Source organism: Eptesicus fuscus, chromosome 7 (genome assembly GCF_027574615.1).
Source record: "Eptesicus fuscus isolate TK198812 chromosome 7, DD_ASM_mEF_20220401, whole genome shotgun sequence".
NCBI lineage: Eukaryota > Metazoa > Chordata > Mammalia > Chiroptera > Vespertilionidae > Eptesicus > Eptesicus fuscus.
The window spans coordinates 45,464,651-45,485,893 of NC_072479.1; the positions used below are offsets into that span (position 1 = coordinate 45,464,651).

The 21,243-nt window shown below is 43.0% G+C and overlaps 1 protein-coding gene across 1 annotated transcript in view; it reads left to right on the forward strand.

Moving 5' to 3' along the window:
* The window catches only part of GRIP1 (glutamate receptor interacting protein 1), a 233,869-nt gene that overhangs the window by 193,095 nt on the left and 19,531 nt on the right, over nt 1–21,243 (forward strand). The window contains exons 18-21 of the mRNA XM_028156465.2: nt 1,284–1,423; nt 1,848–2,042; nt 15,434–15,590; nt 16,674–16,785. Of these exons, the coding sequence (XP_028012266.2) occupies nt 1,284–1,423; nt 1,848–2,042; nt 15,434–15,590; nt 16,674–16,785 (604 nt within the window). The remainder of the gene's footprint in view (nt 1–1,283; nt 1,424–1,847; nt 2,043–15,433; nt 15,591–16,673; nt 16,786–21,243) is intronic.

Sequence of the window (21,243 nt, forward strand, 5' to 3'; positions counted from 1 at the left end):
TTTAGGCTCACAGGGATCAGGTCTAAACCAGCAGTCGGACATCCCTCTCACAATCCGGGACTTCTGGCTCCCAACTGCTCGCCTGCCTGCCAGCCTGATCACCCCCTAACCACTCCCCTGCCAGCCTGATCAACACCTAACTGCTCCCCTGCAGGTCCAGTTGCCCCCAACTGCCCTCCCCTGCCGGCCTGGTCCCCCCCAACTGCCCTGCCCTGCAGGCCCGGTCGCCCCTAACTGCCCTCCCCTGCCAGCCTGGTAGCTCCCAACTGCCCTCCCCTGCTGGCCCGGTTGCCCCCAACTGCCCTGCCCTACAGGCCCGGTCACCCCTAACTGCCCTCCCCTGCTGGCCTGATTGCCCACAACTACCCTCACCTGCTGGCCATCTTGTGGCAGCCATCTTTGACCACATGAGGGCGGCCATCTTGTGCGAGGGCATGAGGGTTAATTTGCATATTACCTCTTTATTATATAGGATGTTTGTTGTAAAACAATACATTGTGTTACACCGGCAGCATCCTCATACATCTTGTATTTACTGAGTCCCTTGGTTGCATCTTTTTCTCTTGGCCTTGATTTGATTTTGTGTTGTTTTGTACAGTAACATGCTGTGCAAGCTTGTAGTCTAAGAGCAATAGGCTCCATACAGCCTAGGTGTGTGGTAAGCTACACCATCTAGGTTCATGTTAAGTACACTCTATGATGTTCCCAAGACAAGGAAATCACCTACCAACACATTTCTCAGGACGTGTTTCCACTGTTATACGGTGCATGACTGTACAGCAATTGATTCCTGAGACCAGCCTTTTTCGTTTCCTCGGAATCACCAGCAGGGGGCCCAGCCACACCAGGGTCTGGGGTGTGTCCCCATCTCTCTGAACCTCACTTCTGGTGAACTGGGAGAATGATTATGTTCAACATTTTAAATCTGTAGGAAGAAGGAATGCCCTGTGCTAAACATCGCTACATTCATTGTCCAATCTTGTTCGTTTCCTTGGGATTTTTAAGAGGATTACCAAATGACTCTGCTTTCTTGGAATTTAAAAGGCATACAAGTTCACTTTAACTACTAATTAAAACAATTTTTCTAATTTTGTTTGAAACTAAAATGTAATTCACAACAGATGCAGTTGTCTTGTAATGTTGCCCAGAAGAAAGCTAGATGTGGTTTCTAGAGACCCTTGCCAAGTCTTTATTATTATGAATACATAAAGTATGGCCGGGAATTTATATTGAGTAGCACACAGGGATTATTTCTATTTTCCTATTGCTCCTCGGTATTTCAGAACCGGCGCGATCCACATCGGAGACCGGATCCTGGCCATCAACAGCAGCAGCTTGAAAGGGAAGCCCCTGAGTGAGGCCATCCACTTGCTACAAATGGCGGGAGAGACTGTCACCTTGAAAATTAAGAAACAGACAGATGGTGAGTGGGTTGAGAGCCACAGTTAAGAATTTCCAGTGCATTTCCTTCCCAAAAAGAATAGGCAAATGTCTGTATGTGCATTTCTAGGAAAATGACTCTATAGCCAGAGAGTGTTTATCTTTTTTACTTAAATTTATATGGCCCTGGCTGGTGTAGCTCAGTTGATTGGGTGTCATCTGTGTACCAAATGGTTGCTGGTTGGATTCCTGGTCAGAGCACATGCCCAGATTATGGGCTCAATCCCCAGTAGGGGGCGTATTGGAGGCAACCGATTAATGATTCTCTCTCATCATTGATGTTTCTATCTCTCTCTCCCTCTCCCTTCCTCTCTGTGAAATTAATAAAAATATTTTTAAAAAGCAATAAAAAATGTTTTAAATTTTTAATTTATTCTGATACTTAAACTTCGTTCCTGTCTTTAAAGCTCAGTCAGCGTCAAGTCCCAAGAAATTCCCCATTCCCAGCCACTTGGGTGACCTGGGCGACATGGAGGAGGACTCCTCTCCAGCACAGAAGCCGGGCAAACTCTCCGACATGTACCCGTCCACCGTGCCCAGTGTGGACAGTGCTGTGGACTCGTGGGATGGCTCTGGAATCGACGCCAGCTACGGGAATCAAGGTATGTCCTGGGCCTGAGGAAAGAGGCATTGTCGAAGCCCATGTTTCTCAAAGGTCCACCTTCTGCTCCATGAAAAGAACACCTTTCACTTATGTCTGCGTCAATGCAACCGTATTGGACACACGGCTATAGTGGCCCCGCATTTCCTCCTTCTTAATGCTGATAAGTCATGAACATTAATCAAACACTAGCAGGCCCCCCATTAGACCTACCAAGGTTCAAGTGTTCCATCCGAAGCGTGTCCTTCCTGCATCGATTAATTACGAGGGTAACCCTGCAACAGAGTGGTTCACTGAAGACAGCCCCATGGTCTTACCTTGTCAGCAAAGATGGATTGGGGTGCGGACAAGGAGCATGAGAGATTAGCCAATGATCTATTTATTCCTGCCTCCTCTGGCTTTTAAAAACAACTTGTAGGGATTTCCCCAAATACTCATTATTAGAGAGTTGTAATCATAATATATAAAAATATTTAATAGAGTTCTCTTCGCAGACATCATCTTCATGTGAACAAGTATAACCTGTGTTAAAAGTTAAAACACACTAACAGAAAGTAAACACAGAATGTGTTAGACTGAATATAGAATATAAACTAAAAAGCTTCTTTTAAAAATCTGTTTCCCTCCCAATGGTACATAGCATCAAAAGAGAAGTGTATCAAAAAACTCTTTGTACTTCATCTTATCTGAGGCTTACCTTCTCTGTGTTGCCTTGTATAAATTTCAGCTCCGAATCCCCTTTCTGCACTGGGTGTAAGTCAGCCAGAGGATGAAATAGAGGAACAGTTTTGAGAACACACGTTTGGGTGTGAGGGTTGCTGTGTAACTTGGTTAACTTTTAGGAGAGCCTACATCCAGTTTGCTCTCTTCCTGGTTCCCCGGGTTTTCTTCTCTCCACTTGCCTTTGCCTGTGTCACTCTCTGCTAAATCCCTTGGAGAAAAAGGAAAATAAATATTTCAGAGCTCTCAAGTCGTTGCTTGTTAGAGATGATATTAGAGTTTGGTGGAAAAAAATTTTGAACACCCCAAAATAGATTTGGGAATTTATTTATCTGGCGGTTAATTTTTCAAAGTCGTAATGCCTTGAAACAAGTAAGCTATGCCACCAAATAACAGGTATTCTCATTGCCTGAGAGTTCGTGGGCCACCAGACGTCACTCTGACAAAGAGCATAAGCCGAGTTGTGTCAGCATGGACTCTGAGGTTTATTTATTACTGTGTTTGTTTGTTGATTGCTTATTAATGTGGAGACTATTTTGTTACACCAAATTTTGTGAGCATGCTACTGACTTGAATGAATTCCACCCCATAAGCTGAGTATGTAATAATTCAGCTACCCCATCCCTTTATACCGTAGGATTAGCACCACAAACAGCATACTCAATAGAGGGCCTTCGCCTCATTAGTGAAAAATGAAGAATCATTTATTATTTACAAAGCACTTTGAACATTTGAAATCCTAGACAGGGAATAGTAGTCACAATACTATTAAATTTGGCATTTACCAATTAGAAATCTTTATGAGGTTGAAGAGAGATTACAGATAAGTAGAGAAAGTGGCAATCGGAACAGAATTGAAGTCTTACAAGGTGATGAGAAAAGAGTCACAAGACCTTATATTGGTAAAGCACTTTAGTGTTTACAAAGCACTTTCACAAAATTAATCTCAAGTGATTCCCATCATGAACATAGAAGTCAAAAGGCTTGTTGCTCACAGGATTTCAGTATTGGGAGAGAATTTATAAGTCAGCTCTCTGACATCCAGTACAGCCCTTGGTGCATGGCCAGCCTCCTGCAGGACCACACTGCCTGGGCTGGGGCTGGAGGACCCCAGAGACAGGGGCTCCCTCACTGCTCTCCCTTCTCCACAAACGTAGCTCTGTCTCTGAGTCCTCAGCTGCATTGAGCGAAAATTTATCTGCCTGTAGCTCCCACCTATCAGTGCTAGTTCTGCCCTCGAGGTCATTCAGAACTACACAAAAGCCTCTTCCACTTGACAGCCCTTCAGATTCTCAAAGCCAGCCATCATGCCTCTTTCCAGGCTTTCCTTCTCTGAGCAAAATAGCCCCAGTTCCTCTAACTGTTCCTCGCGCAGCTTACTTTTGAGTATCTTTATCATCCTGGGAGCCTCTGAACATGTTCAAATTTAACTCCATTCTTATTAAAGTGTAGCACTCAGAAAGGAAGTCAGACAATCGTCTGACAGCCAGAGCAGTTCGCGGCTTTCACCTTCATCGCTGAAGACTGTAGAACCTATCAGTGCAGCCTCTCTTGATTTAACAGTTTTGATGGTCACATCCTATCTGTCACTCATTTTGAACTTATTCTTTACCAAGAACTCAAAGTCTGTTTTTTTCCCCTTTACTTCTGATATTGGGTTAAACCAGTTAACTTTAAAAAAAAAAACAAGGCATAGAACCATATTTTTTCCCCTGTTGACTATCATGTTGTGAGATGTAGATTATCTCTCCCACCTGTCCCTCCGGTCTCTCAGCTGACTACCATTTCCTAGGAAGACTGTACATTCTCACTGCACCTATAAGTCTACAGAGGTTGCCCATTTCCAATAGGATGTTGCACCTACATTGATTCCTGTGTCTCTGCAGCCACATTCCTTATTGTTATCTGCTTTTGTCCAAAATGTCAAGCTTGCCCCCATTCATTCATTCATTCATTCAGCAAATAAGAAATGGCTGGCACAGTGTAAGGTCAGTATAGGGGGCATACAATGTTGGGCAAAAGAGATGTGGTCCTTGTTCTCATGGAAGAGGTTACCCAGCTGAAGGGCCAACAGTGCAAAGCATTACGTAGCCAATGAAAAGGGGGAAAGGAGGGAGTAATCAAAGCTGGTAGAGAAAGAAGAAACATGTTCAAAGAAGTCTCACAATGGGATGACTCTTGATTCTAGAGTGTGGCTAGGATGCAAACTTTTTCTAGTCAGCCTCTGGGTCAGCTTCTTCCAGTCCCCATGCTCTATATTCATGCCCTTCTGCCTTATCAAAATCGTACGCTTTTGCCCCCCTTGTCTTAGTTATCCCTCCTTCTAACTCTGAGAAAACCTTACAGTTGCTTTCCTTGGAGTTAGCAAAGGTCAGTCAATACAAGAGGAGATTTGTTGGTGCCTGGACTCTGTCATTCTCGTAGACAGTGAGGGTCTTGTGATGTCTGTAATTCTTGACTCTCAACTCAGGTAGTTACATTTCTGCCTTATCATATCTTTAGATATTTCTCTCTTCTGAGTTCATTTTTTCAGCTTTATGGATGTATAATTGACAAGATTGCATATATTTAAAGTGTGCAATGTGATGATTTTACATATATATATATATATATATATATATATATATATATATATAGTGAAATGATTACCACCATCGAGTTGATTGACATATTCATTACCTCACATAGTTACCGTGTGTGTGTGTGTGTGTGTGTGTGTGTGTGTGTGTGTGTGGTTAGAATACCTTAGCAATGGCTTTCTTAGCAAATTTAAAGAATATTACAAAATAGTATCATTAACTATAGTCGCCATGCTGTATATTAAATCGCCAGAATTTATTCATCTTATCCTTAAACCTACATCTCTCTATCTCTCTATTTCTCCCCTTCCCCAGCTCAGGGCAGCCACATTCTCCTCTTGGTTCCTATAAGTTTTACTTCTTCTTTTTTTTTTTAAATCCACTCATCTGACAAACACTTAGGTTGTTTCCATATCTTGGCTGTTATAAATAATGCTACAATGACATGGGAGTGAATAGAATTTTTCAAGATACCAATTTCATTTATTTTGGATATATATTGTCAGAAGTAGGATTGCTGAATCCTCTAGAGGTCATTTTTATCATTTGTATTCTCTCGGGGGAAAAAATTGTTTTATCCTGGTTTTCATATATATTTGCATACAATTAAGTAATCTCTTGTTTAATTATTTTTATATTCTAGGTTTCTAGAATTATATCCTCAATATTGTTCCATATTTGGTGTATTTATGGTTTTTTCACTCTGATTCTATTGCTAATGGTTTATTTTTATTTAGTATTTTCCCAAAAAAACTGACTCTTGCATTTACTTATTAGTTCCACTCTGGTTTTTTAAAATAAATTTTTGCTTTTAATTTGATTAACTGTATTGTGTTCTTAGAGTTTTTTTCTGTTTATGACTTGAATTGGGTGCATAATTCATTTGTTTCCATGTTTCCTTGTAGTTCCCATAAAGATGGTGATGACTAATAATAGAAACCAACATGTACAGCTAGAGATCCAACTGTCCTTTAATGTGGCACCACATGGTCCACACAGAGAGTAGCACAGAGCCAGACACTCAGCAGTATTTTCCCCATGTTGGGGGGGGGGGGGGGTTCTCTCTTCCATTTCTTTTCTGGTCTCTACAAGCTTATGTTTCACTCCTTCTATTGCCTTGCCTTGCCCAATTTTCCTGGCCCTCTTATATCTCTGCTTTGATCTATTAGAGAGATGTTGGTTTCAGTTTGTATTTATTAAATTTTGAGATGATACATTTGGTTATATTTATCACTTGCTCCATGGCAGCCATTTTCTCATGAGTATCTTTCATCTGCTATTGCTTTGTTTTTCTGTCCTCCCTCTCTCTCTCTCCCTTTCCCTCTCTCTCCCTCCCTCTCTCTCTTCCTCCCTCCCTCCCTCCCTCCCTCCCTCTGATATTAACTTGGTATACCAATTTCTTTTAAATTATTGCTCATCTTTGAATGAGATAACTTCCTCCTGATTTGGAAATTTGCAAGAGGTTTTAAGACAGAAGAACCCAAGTTGTGCTCCAGGCTAGCAAAACTTACCCTGTTCCCAGTATCTGTGATGAGTGCATTCCTCCTCTGCAGACTGCCAGCAGTGCAGGAGCCCTCTTTGCTAGCCCGCCTCACTGATAGATTGCTTCCTGCAGCCTCTGGCACATCCGTAGGTGTTGTCTTTCAGCCCAGCTCCCCAGCTTTACCCTAGTGCCATGGTACTTCCTGCCCCAGTCGGTGCAGCCCTTAGAGCTCCAAGCAAAGCATTGTGGGTTTGCTTCATTTGGTCCCTGATTTGGAGGACTGGGCCTTCTCTGAAAGCTCTGGCCATAGGTGTCTCCTCTTGGCTTCTTACCAGAACCCCCCATGCCCTGTTAGACTTTCACAGAATTTGGAAACATCTCTGGTGTATAATGGTTTGAGATTCTAGTATTGCCAAAGATGGAGTTCACTTTCTGTGTGTGTGTTTTTTTATCCCTTTTTGATTTGAGGTGATTTCTGAGAGAAAGGAGAGCAGCTCTGCCATTTTCAAACCACAGTCTCATCCAAACACCTTATATCATTCTTGGCAGGAACAATTACAAATAGTTACACAAACATATGATTTGATTTTTCTCATTTTTAACAAAATTGGGTCTTTAGGAAACAATTTGGCAAGGAATTATCTGACTTGCTTTGCTAGACTAAAATTGGCTCCAAAAAATGAAGCAATGGCAGGAGCTACAGTCCTAAATTGTAGAGTTGAAGATTGAATTCCAAAACCATTCTCCGATTTCAAACCTTATGAACATGAGCCTTTGTTTAGTTAGTTCACTTTTCTAAAGTAATACTGAGTGAGAATTAAGAGCTAAATGGAAGATATTAATCTGCACAACACTGTGGCACTGAAAAACAATTGCATAATATTGGAGTGTCAGAATTTTACAAATACCTGACATATGGTTATCCTAAAAATGTCATTACCAAGAGTCCATCAACTTTCAGAAGTACCTACATTTGTGAAGACCTATTTTCCATTAAGCAAATGAATAAAACTTAACATTACTTTGAGTTGAAAGGAATCTAGACTGAATCTCTTGCCTTGTATTAGTGTGCTTGGGCTGCTATAACAGAATACCACAGACTGAGTGGCACGTGCAGAAGGCAACCAATCGATGCATCTCTCTCACATCAATGTTTCTCTCTCTCTCTCTCTCTCTCTCTCTCTCTCTCTCTCTCTCTCTCTCTTCCTCCCTTCCACTCCCTCCCTTCCACTCTCTAAAAATCAATGGAAAAAAATATCCTCAGGTAAGGATTAACAACAACAACAACAAAAATATATGTCAGCTGGATTGGTTTCTCCTGAGGTGTCTCTCTCCTTGGTTTGCAAATGGCCATCTTCTCATTGGTCCTCACATGGCCTTTCCTCTGTATGTGTGCATCCCTGGTATGCACGTGTCTACATTTCTTCTTCTTATAAGGACACCAATCAGATTGGACTATGGCCCCACCCTTATGACCTCATTTAACTTAATTATCTTTTTAAAGGCTCTATCTGCAAATATAGTCACATTGTGGGTGAGGGCTTCAACAAATGAATTTTGGAGAGATACCTAACATTATGATACAAAGTATAAAACCAGATATGAAAACCTAGATGTGAAAGAAAGGGAAAGAGAGAGAGAAAGAGAGGGAAAGAAGGAAAGGAAAGGAAAAATGGGAGAGAGGGCAGAAGAAGGGAAGAAAAAAGAAAAAGGTTTTTCATCCTATCTAATAAAGAGGAATATGCTAATTGACTGTCACGCCCTCAAAGATGGTGGCGCTCACAGCCACAAGATGGTGGCACCCAGTCCCCTCAGCCCCGCCAGGGTGGCAGGCATGTGGCACGGCCGGGCCCGCCCCCATGCAGGTCCGGCCGCTCCATGTGCCTGCCTCCAGAGTCCCCCAGACCTCACAGCCCCCCAGCCGCTCAGGGCCGGCCTGAGGCACAGGCAAGCCTTGGATGGCGGCTACCCAACCGCCCAGGGCCGGCCCGAGGCACAGGCAAGTCGCTGATGGCAGCTGCCCAGCCTCCCAGGGCCGCCCAAGGCTGCGCTGCCGGCAGTGGCAGCAACAGAGGTGTGATAAGGGTGTCGCCTTCCCTGATCGCCAGGTTGCCTCCTGCCCCTGAGGGCTCCCGACCTGTGAGAGGGGGCAGGCCAGACTGAGGAACCACCCTTCAAGTGCATGAATTTTCATGCACTGGGCCTCTAGTTTTAAATAGAAAGACTAATTACCTAGGAAATAAATTTTAGAACTGCTATCTTTCAATGTGTTTCTTTTATCAATTTTGAAGTTAAAATCTAGTTTCCAGTGTCATGCTTATATTTTAATTTTATGTATTTGTACCATCATTCAGTTAAAACAAAGTCTATATTTCTGGCAGTTGATTCTTCCCACACCTGGGCTGCCTCATTTATTTCATTTCTTCTGTGAATTTTAAGTTTGATTCCTGGTGTAAAGGGATATTCCTCAGGGCCTGCTAACTTCCTCAACCAAGGCAACCAGCTGGCCTCTACAGGAACTTAATTTCCACCTATTTTAAGTCATAATAACATCATCCACCTGCATCAGTTAGGGGTTGAATTCACCTCCAAATAAAAGAAAACTGAAATGTTGGTATTTAAACAAGATGCAGGGTTGCTTTTCTCCCACTGCAGTAAAGAGCCTAGAGGAGGCAGGTAGCCCATGGTATCATCAGGACCAGGCATCTTCCTACCTCCTACTAGCTTAGCATCTCATGTGTCTGCATGGCCACTGCCTTTGTTGTAAACTTTCATTAAGCCTGAAATACTTACTTCCTCTTCACCTACTCTGAGTATCTTACCACTTCATATTACTATCAATGATTCCTAGAAAACTAAATCTAATACTGCCACTCCCTTTAAGAAAAACTCTCTTGGTGTTTCTCTATTATTTTAAAGTCAAAGGTCCTTAGCTTAAACACAGAGTCCTGCGCATGTGGTGTGGCTCAGTGGTTAAGCATCAACCTATGAACCAGGAGTTCATGGTTCAATTCCTGGTCAGGGCACATGCCTAGGTTTCAGGCTTGATCCCCAGTGTGGGTCGTGCAAGAGGCAGCTGATCAATGATTCACTCTTGTCATTGATGTTTCTTTCTCTCTCTTCCTCTCTAAAATCAATATCTATACTAATAAAAGGGTAATATGCAAATTGGTCACGATGCCCTCACAGTAACAACCGAAGAGCAGGCTGCATGGGGCAACAAGCCTGGCAGGGGGGTTAGCAAGAGACGACCAAACGAATGACCAGCAGGCTGCATGGGACGACCAGGTCAGCAGGGAGGGGGGGGAGGCAGTGAGGGATGATCAGGCTGGCAGGGGGGGCAGATAGGGGTGATCAGGCAGGCAGACAGGTGAGCAGTTAGGAGACAGATTGTGAGAGGGATGTCCAACTTCTGGTTTTGGCCTGGCCAGAAGTCAGACATCCCCAGAGGGGTCCCGGATTAGAGAGGGTCCAGGCTGGGCTGAGGGGACCCCCTCCCCACCATGCACGAATTTCATACACCAGGCCTCTAGTATATATATATATAATAAACCACAGAGTCCTTCAACTACTTTATCAGTTTCATGTCCTGACACTTCATTGCAATATCTTCACTGCACACATCCTGAACATCTCAGTGCTCGCTAAGCAAGCTGTGGTCCTCCGTACCTTCGTAGCTCTAGGTGTTTTGATGTAATAATCCACCTCTTCCTTTATCAGTTGCAAAACAGTTGAAAAATAGAAATTGGAGTCAGCTACAGATTAAAATAACTTTTTTTGTTCATTTTATTTTTCGTAGGAAAGCTGGATTGGCTGCACAGCCAGAATTAGGATGGTTATTTCCCTACCCCCAACCCAAATCTAGACACTGAGACTTACATGAGGGGGAAGTCAGTCTGCAAAGCAAACCATTGAAATTGGTTCAGCTGAACAGAACTTAAAAATCTAACATTAGTATCTTAGATCATAAAGAAGTAAGCATTTCAGAGCTGGTATAAAATTCACAGCATCCATGTTCTTGAGTATGTATTCTCTACCAAGCTTAGCGCCCAGCTTCCATCGTTAGGTTTGGGCCCAAGGGTCCATCACAGGGTCCAAGATGGTTACTGGGGCTCCAGCCATTTCATTGACATTCTAGGCACCAGGACAGAGGGTTATAAGGAACCTTCCAGAAGTTCCATTTAGATACCATTGGCCAGACTGTTCTACATAGTTAGCCCAACTTCAAGAAAGGCTAGGAGAGAGATAGTCTTATCCTGAGCAGTAATATGTCCATCCCAAAACTGGTATTCCACTACCAAGAATAAAGAGGGGTAAAGGGGTGTTTTGATGGCCATGGTCAGCTAATGGCATGGTCTTGGTCTCCCTGCCCCCTCTGAGCTCAGAGAGCCCAAGAGTGGGACCCAGTTTTGTTATGTCCCAGAGCAGCAGCCGCAGGAGAGAATGAATCCAAAGAAAGCCAAGAGGGGTCAAGTGTACACACCCAGTGCTCTTTCCCAAACTCGACAATTAGGTAACCACAGCTCCTCCTGTGGAGAGGAGTAAGTACAGGTAGTGAGAGGAATGTTCTTGGAATATTCCTGGAATGCTGCTCCCTCGTTGGGAGTGAAGCAGAAACTCGCTGATGGAACATGAGGGCAGGGAGCGGGGTTTACCCTAACTGTGCCTTTCCTGGCCTCTCCTGCTGGGCTTATGCTGCCTTACCCAGTACCCCTACCATAGAGGCCAACTCATCCTCCAACTCCAAGCTCGATGTCACCTTTCTATGGCACCTTTCATGACCCACATTCCCACCCCTAAACAGGTCTCATTCTTGCAATCAGTGTGTTCAGACTAAAAAGATAACACTTCTGTGCTGTTAGAATGCTTATTTCTATGACTGTTTCTCCTTCTCTCACTCCCATGCATATTCTAAGTCATGCAGTTGAGAGTGTCTTTGCGTTTCAGCTCCTCATACATTGCCTGACCTTTGGGAGACACTAGAACACGTATTGAATGATTAATGCTGAGGCTCTCCTCCCTGCCTGCTCTCCCTTTCATAATGAGAAAACTGAGATCTTGATATGTTGAATGGCATAGTAAATAATAAAAGTCATGGACATCTATGTTCATGAAAACCTCATTGTGTTCTGGGCACTTTCATAAGTGTTCATATACGTTCTTCTCCTTCATTCTCACACCGGCCTGGTGATACATGTGTCATTGTCCCTGAGGCGAGTGGCCAAGCCCTCAGGGTGAGAAAGTAGCAAAGCTGGGATTTGAACCCAGGACTTTTCTTACTTCAGTCCTGTGCCAGCATAGAGTGGACCAGGCCCCAGTCTTCTGGGTCTACACCTGACTTGACGTTATTCAAGTTTTATCCCCTTTTCATGCCCTGCTTTTCTGCAATAATGATTGAATAGTGCTTATGAAGACAAGGCATTCTTGGTGTAGATACATGTGCCCGCCAGTGTGGCGTTTGTCTAGTGACGATGCTGCACACCTGCTCATCCTACCCTAGCTGGTTTGGCTGAGTGGATAGAGCATCGGCCTGCGAACTGAAAGGTCCCAGGTTCAATTCCAGTTGAGGGCACATGCCCGGGTTGTGGGCTCAATCTTAGGGGGCGTGCAAGAGGCAGCCAATCAATGATTCTCTCTCATTATTGATGTTTCTATCTCTCCCTCCCACTCCTTTCCTCTCTGAAGTCAATAAAAATATTTTTTTTAAAAAGAATTAATTTGCCCAGTTTAAAACCTGTTGGAATTTCCCTGGAGAACAGAATGGTCCGGTGGGTTAGTGCTGACCAGAAAGGGTAACCCCAGGAGGACACCACCATACAGCGTTAGGCTCTCAGCAGGTCTAAGCTGGTTGAGAAAAGTACAGGCTTCTCCTAATACTTTTTGTATCATAAAAAGTGAGACTTCCTGTACCTGGCGGCTGGTTGGTTGGTCGGAAAGAGGAAACAGATTGCCTGTCAGAGGAGCCAGGGCAGATGCAGTGTTGCTGGTCACTCCCTTTCTAGAAGGGACTCACGTGTGTCCCCTTCATCCACCACTTCTGACAGAAAACTGCACATCACGCAAGATTTCTTCCCACGTGGCTAGCCACACTCCTGCAGTTGTCCAGGAAAGAAAATGGGATATTGAACTGTAGATCTTTCCCCGGCTCCGAGGACTTGTAATCCTTGGTGTCCTAAAGCAGAAGGTTCGTGGACGCTCCATCCTGCGGCTGTGGGCACTCTCTGCTCTCCTGAGATCAGATCCTGTCATCAGAGCATTGTCTTCTGGACATCCTGCTTTCTCCCACTGTAACCCAGAGGAAGGATGGCACTGTGCCATCTGACAAGTGGAGGAGACATAAATGAGAAAGACAAAGCAGGGGTGCCGTGGAGACAGTCATCTTCCATGGTCCAGTCATTTAACAGGATGCAAAAATAGGCCGAGGCCTATCTGCTATATTAAGTGGGGTTTTTGTTGTTGTTTTTTGTGTGTTTTTTTAAAAAATATATTTTTATTGATTTCTAAAAGTAAGGGAGAGGGAGAAAGAAGAGAAACATCAACATGAGAGAGAATCATTGATGGGCTGCCTCCTGCATACCCCACCCTGGGGATCAAGCCCGCAACCCAGGCATGTGCACTGACTGGAAATTGAACCATGACCTCCTGGTTCATAGGTCAACACTCAACCATTGAGCCACACAGGCTTGACTATTAAGTGTTTTTAAACACAGTAAGAAACCCATGTTTTATTGCAATCCAGTACACACATGTAAACATACATACAATAGGTCACAGCCTGAAGGGTGGATGGAGCTGTAGTGGCTAAAGCACAAGCCATAGAGTCCAACCTGCAATGAGCCCCTGCTCTCCCACTGAACCCCCAAAGGAATTTTGAAAAACTGCAGAACCCATCACACATTTACAGTTGCCATCTAAAGGTTTTCCTCCCCCAATTTAAATACCTGCAAAGACTAGAATTTCCTGTTTACTGTAAATAGGCTATAATACATTTTGTCAAAGTACAGAGCCCAAAATTTAGCTCAGATTCTAAGACAATGTCCATTGTATAAGCTAATTGCCAAAAATATCCCTCACTGTCTCACCCATCAAGCTAATCAGACTTAACTCCTCATCAGAGAGGAAGTCAATCTTCATTTGCAATTCACGTGAACATACTGAAGTACCCACCGCCCCACACTTCTGACCTCTGACTCTGAGATGCAGAGAGGCCGATGGATGGGAGAGGGTCAAAGCCTGGCCCTGAGTCTGTTTGGTTGACATAAAGCCCTGCTCCTCAGAGACCTTCCCTCAGGAGTGAGCCTTTCTCTTTTTTAAATGTTTTAATTGATTTCAGAGAGGAAGGGAGAGGGAAAAAGAGAAACATCAATGATGATAGAGAATCATTGATCGGCTGCCTCCTGCACACCTCCTACTGGGAATCAAGCCTGCAACCCAGGCATGTGCCCTGACTGGGAATTGAACCGTGACCTCCTGGTTCATAGGTCCATGCTCAACCATTGAGCCACACCAGTAGGGTGCAGGAGCAAGTCTTTCCCAATTATTTCTAGATTATTTCTATCCCAGGCCCAAGCTCCTTCAAAGGCTTGAGGTGGATGATAAATGTCATTCCTTTGTAAAGAGGCAGAAAACAAACTGTGAGAGGGGAGGGAAAGGGAGAGCTGGGAGACCTCAGACTCCTGGTGCTTTCTCAGCCAAGTCCTGTTCTGGGGAGACGTGTACGTGCAACTTGATGATCTGAAAGCTGACTCTCCCAAATGTGTGACTGGAAACCCCAAGAAATTATGCAAATAGTCCTAGATACTTGAACCACTGTTCTGAGTCTTTAGTATCCTCATCTGTAAAATGCAAATAGTGATAGTACCTACTTTCAAAGACGGTTCAGAAGAATACATAAAGGCTATCTATACAAAGAAAGCCCGTAATGAAGTTCTGGGTGCAGAATGAGTACCCGCTTTGTGCTCGCTGTTGTTATGGTTGTTGCTGTTGTTCTTTGACCCCTCTGCTTGCTAACAATGACATTTCTCATTGGATTAAGTAATCCTCAGGCCCATCCCTAACATTTGTGCCCGCAGCCCATATATCCAAGCTCTGTCCACACACCTGCAACTAGCAGCTCCTTTGGCCACTTCTTGGGCCTGGAACCTACATCTGGTGGCAAATTCCACTCCCAGAAGGCCACACTTGGGTACGAAGCCCTCACATAGCTCGGAGGTTGTCTGGGCAGGAAATTCAGGATTCTGACTTTCTGGATCTTGCTCTGCAAGGGGTTGGATAGAAGTCTGCTGGGCATATCCCCCTGGCCCAATAGATTTCTTGCCCAGATACAGTAGGGCAGGAGCTACATAAAGCACAAGCCCAGCGCGGCGACCCCTCCTGCTTGGGTCTAACAGTCTTACCTCATGGATGTTGTTAAATCAATTGGCTAATGTGTGTGGATGCGTTTTAAATGTAAGACTTCAGTGTTATCTTGATGGCCTTTATGATCCCAAATTCCGTTCAAGTCAGCCTCCTTGAACAAACGAATGGACACCACAGAAAAAGGCAAGTTGGTAAACAGACCTCGCTGGAAGCGCTCAGGGGCAGAAGAGAATGCCTTGTCTTTGCTTTCAGGCCCCGGCTTTCAGGCCTCGGGATACAACTTCAACACCTACGACTGGAGGAGCGCAAAGCAGAGAGGGAGCTTGTCCCCAGTCACTAAGCCTCGGAGCCAGACGTACCCAGATGTGGGGCTGAGTAACGAAGACTGGGACCGCTCCACGGTCAGCGGGTAAGGCTCATCTACCGGGGCCCTGTCCCGACTGCTTTGTGTTTGGGGGCCCAGATCTGAACCTCTCTACGTCCATTGGCGCATGTTTGCAGCATTGGCTTCCTGAAGCTGCTAGAATCGGCCATGCTGGCCTCGTGGCAGGATTCTAACACTTGTGCTGCCCAGGGGGAGCCGGGCCACCACCGCACAACAGGGCAAGCGCTGTGTCCCCTAAAGAAAACGACAGCACGTGGGGGAAATCTACTTCTAAAAACCGTCGCCTCACTCTGTGACTAGTTCCCTCTCCTTTCATTTAAAAGGTAGTTTCACATCAACTTTTTTTTTTTTTTAAAGGTACACCTAGGGTCCCATATTTTTTGCTAAGATATATTTTAGCATTGTGTCCCTTGCCAAAATACTTTAAGGAAATTTATAAAAAATGATAGCACTTACTCGATCTATACCAGTGATTTTCAACCCTTTGCATCTCGTGGCACACATCAATTAATTACTAAAATTCTTTGGCACACCAAAAAAATGTATTTTTTGCCAATCTGACAAAAAAAAAAAAAAGAAGAAGGTGTCATTTTGATTTATTCACACCGGACGGCTATGGTTGTATTGGCTGTTGCCATTCTGTCTTTGACAATCTAAGGGAAAAGAGGTCAGTGCCCCTGACTAAATAGTGTTAAGAATTCTTGCAGCAGACTGGTTGAAAATCACTGACCTACACACTGTGTTTACCATAGGGTGGGAAAACCTTTTCTCTCTCAGAGAAAAGTTTGACTTCTTTTCCCCTGCAGCTATAGTAGCTGGAAGATATTCCCGCACAAATGCCACGTTAATGCAGCTCACTCTGCAGTGGCCGAGAGCACTCTGAAGTTCAGTGAGCAAGACCCCGGGCCTCCTTTCATTCTAGCCTTTCCTCAAGCGTCCTGACGCCCAGCCAGTGCTATTTGGAGGCCGCAGTTGGAAGAAAGCCAAACCCAAAATGCACCTGGGGTTTTTGCGTGTGTGAGATGAAGGAGTGAGATTCTGGATACAGGAAAAAAAAACAAATCTAGCGACATCGTCGTAACCAATGCTGTGTTTTTTTGGTGACAGTTTCACAGGAGCTCCTGACGGCGCGGAGGCGGAGCAGGAGGAAAACTTCTGGTCCCAGGCGCTGGAGGATTTGGAGACCTGCGGGCAATCGGGGATCCTGCGAGAGCTTGAGGTAGCCTCGGTCCTGCTCCTGACTTTGATTGTTTCTACGTTCATTATTTTTGGTCCTTCTGAGTTGGCATTGATCACACCAGTTCATTTAAAAGCTTTAACCCCTTTCCACAGGAGAAAGCCGACAGGCGTGTGTCTTTGAGAAACATGACTCTCTTGGTAGCTACCCTTTCTGTTTATATTTTTGCTTGTGAAGCTGCCTCCCCTGCCCTCCTTGCCTTCCGGACAGCAATTTGATTTGATACAATGCAGTTAAAAATATATTGATTTCCCCATTTTCACCCCACCCCCCACCTGAGCTGACTGACTTGTGGCTTCTGCCATTGCTCCCTGCTAACCCTGACTGTACCTGTTTGCCACCGAATCGCTAAGGAGGCAGCTCAGTCTCCCAGCAAGTGGCGCATCTCATCCCTTTAGTCGCTTTAGAAAGGTTTCTTTGGCATGTTTTCATTTGTACCCCATATAGAAATTAATTTGATCGTGAATCGGAACATAAGAGGAAATTGTATTTTCTTTTGTTTTGTCCTTTCAAATAGATGGCGATGCAGCTGGTCCAAAAAGGCCAGTCTGTGGGTTAAGCAGCCAGAACGTTACGCAGTGCTTTGCTGCTCATTGCAAATTCTGATCCCATATTAATTTAGTGTGAACGTGAGGAGTCGCGGTGAGATGGAGTGTCGTAGCTGAGCTCCTGCCGAGTAGCTGAGCTTCTTTAATCAAAGCCATGAATTTGCTGACGTATTCACACTTCGGTCTGGGAAGTCCTGGACTATTTCCTTTTATGTTCTTTTAAATTTTCTAAGCTGTAAAAAAATAAAGTGGCAAAAGTTTCATTTTTATTTTGATGTCATACGAGGTCCCCAAGTCACCATAAGGAATGTGAATGGCAAAACTGGGTGGAACTCTTGCAATTTTAAAATGATGACTCATCTTTATATTATTTTGCTTCTCTGTTGCATGTGTGGATATTTTGTGTGAATCTGCAAAGAGAATTGTAAACAAAAATATTAATTTGATTTTATAAACATCATAGTATTACCTGGCATGAATTTCAGCTTCCGAGCATGGTTAAAGGACCTGGAGATGGATAATCCGATGAAACTTGAATACATTACAATGGTAGCAATTAATTCCTTTTCATGCAACTTTCCAAAAGTGTAGAATGCTTAAGCGTCAGCTGGCTTATTTAAACTTTTACCACTTCCCAAAGGGGCATAAACTGAATGATGAGCTCAGTTCACAATTCCTGAACATGCTCCTGCTTTTGTAAGCCTGTGTTTGGCTCACGTGCCTTTTGCATTTTGATGGTTTTTTTGTAGAAGCAACTATCCTTCTAATATTCTATTATATCAGGTAAAATGCAAATGATGTAAAACACAATATGTGTTTTTCACACCAAAATTGAGTGATCTAATGAAAACAACACCCGTCAGCATAAAGGTTATACTACAACAGCCTGCCAGTCTTCTGTAATGTAACTTCAGGCAGGTGTGGCTTTTGAAATTAGAAATCCAGAAGGGAAATGGGCTGAGTTTATCAGCCAAAGAGAAATTAAAGTCCTCAACTAGAAAGAATGATTGGCAAACCATAAATTAGAGTCTTATTTACACTTTTATCACAAAAACACATTCATTTATTAGTTTAAATGAACTCTGATCCCTTGATTGCAAACCCTAACTATGCAAAAAAAAAAATTTATTTGAGCTAGGTTCATGCATATGAAATTTATTTCCACTGTAAAAGTTAAAATGCAGCCCTAACGAGTTTGGCCCAGTGGATAGAGCATTGACCTGTGGACTCAAGGGTCCCAGGTTCGATTCTAGTCAAGGGCATGTACCTTGGTTGCGGGCACATCCCCAGTAGGGGGTGTGCAGGAGGCAGCTGATTGATGTTTCTCTTTCATCAATGTTTCTAACTCTCTCTCCCTCTCCCTTCCTCTCTGTAAAAAATCAATAAAATATATTTTAAAAAGTTAAAATGCACTATAACTGTAACAAATGTAGATTAAGTTGAAGTGACTACAATTGAAATGAAAAGAAAAATTATACTAGTCATTTTCCCCATTGTTAGCAATAATTTAGGTTCAACTTGAGCACTGAAAAAATGTATAGTTTTAACAAAAAAGAAAATTTCTAACTAAGACTTTGGACAAGTTACTTAATATGTCTTATCAGATATATCTCTTTCTTTAAAATATGGGGTTTATAATGAGCGAATACTTATATAGCACTTACTAAATGTCCAATAGAAATGAATTATTTTTGCCATTTATTTGATTAATGAACACTGCTTTTACTTTTTGCCTAATACAGAAAGAAGGTTTAAACGTCAGATAGAGAACTCTTGAACGTATCTCTTCTAAGTTGTTTGTGCATACCAATTATCTCATTGATAATGTAGAAAAGAGGAAATTATAATTGTAAATTATGAGTTATGCAAAATAAAAAAAAGGCAATAAATAACTCTTGGAGCCCAAACAAATTCTAGAAAATTTAAAATATTTTTTAACTTTTTATTGTAGTTTATGTGTTTGTGTTTTAATTGTTATATTGCTTCAGAGATGTCACTGATTCAATTGAAGTTCATTTTAAACAAAGCAACCAAGCCATCAACTTGAACTAAGGACCTTTTGAGAATGTGTCCTTGCTCCCATCAGAACCCCTTCTAGACCGGTTTGTAACTTCCGCATGACTAAGGCTTTTCAAAGCAAACTTATTTTCCAGTTGCAGTGATTAAGTATTTTATTTCCAACATGTTTTCTGTTGGTCCCACGAAAAAAATGAATGTAAAAATTAGATGTTAATAAAAGCAAATAACTAGTCTAATTAGGCAAAAACAATAATAGGTAGATGGTCCCACAGCCAGAGAGCTGTCGGTTACAGTAGATTAAACAACAAAAAAATGATGCATGTGAGTTAAGTACCATAAAATAAAAGGATGTCCCAGGATACCCATAAAGCTGGTCACTGAAAAGTTTTATTTGGAAAGGAATATATCTGAAATAAACCAAAATATGGGTAATTCATACTGGTTTAAATATTAGGGTTTAATCGACTGAAAAGGTCAGTTTTATATGTTTCAACCTAATATTTGGCTGAGAAGCTGCACACCCTGGTAGCCAAGAATAAAATCTGGAGTCAGATTGGTAAGGTTGCAATCCAAGACTCGTGGGCAAGTTGTTTAACTTATCCAGGCATCCCTTGCCTTAACTGAAATGGGAAGATATAATAATGAAATGATATTCTAGATACACACATGTATATAAGTGGTATTTAGCACATGTTAATGTTCAGTGACCAGAAAGGTTTTTTTACATTTACTTTTTCAAAATTATCATTTAAAAACTGATCTAGTTAGGATATTAGTGAAAGATTATTTTTCTTATTTCCTTTTCAACAGAGATGTAGATATGTGCACAAGAACATTAAAATTTGGCTGCCATGCAAAGATCTTGTTGGAGGTATATTTATAGTTGGACCCCAGGTGAATTTGGACTTATAAAACCTGAGATAAAAATGAAAACTCTACCCACTTTGCAGCGTTTCCTCCTGATCTATAATTTTAGGTAGTGCCCTTGGCTCATTCACTACCTATGTTGCCTTGGGTAAGTCACCCTCTTTGTGCCTCAGTTTCCTCATCTGTAAATTAGGAGGAATAATAGTGTTTCTTTCATAAAGTTGTTGTGAGGCTTAAATGGGTGAATACCTTCAAAGGACTCAACAGATTACACTTCTGTTACTTTTAGCATCAGTATTCCTATAAGCCACTACGTGGAGTTGCAGCCAGTGACACAGCATACGGAACCTGTTTTTTGTTCCCAGGATTTCCGGCAGATTCACCAGTTTTACTTTACCCCAACACGATACTGGTTTCAAGTGCTCTTTTTGTTCCGCTCTGTGACTCAGTCATTTTGGGGAACTAATCTTCAAGGCTTGCTATTCCTGGTGTATTCCGTAGAGAACGTATTTGAAACGAAACTGGTAACCTCCCAATTCACTGGTAAAATCCAATCCAGGTGCCACAGCTTCTGCACAAGGGCTGAATCCAAGTAGCATAATAAATCATTACTCTTTAACCTCTCTCGGGATCTTACACAAAGGCCATTTCTAAGAAACAAATGATGTGGAGACCTAGCTGAACTACAAGCTTCTGGGCCAGGGCCAGTGGCCAAAGGAAAGACAATAGACAAGGGGCTTCGAGTAGGAGCTCTTGTCCTTGTACCATAGCTCCATTTTAGCCCATTGTTTTTCCCAGGTGGGACTAGAGGCAGCATTGCAAGTAGAGGCAGCCTGGTCTCCAATGAGAAGTTCTTAGCTCATTTCTGCAAGACACATGGAAGGTTGCCTCATGAATCCTATCGTTAGAGCCCACTCAGTGGAAAGTTAATGCTGAAAATGTAGTTTACAGTAAGCAAATGTTAGAGCTTTTCAATTTGCCTCGGAACTGCCAGGGGTGGTATCTG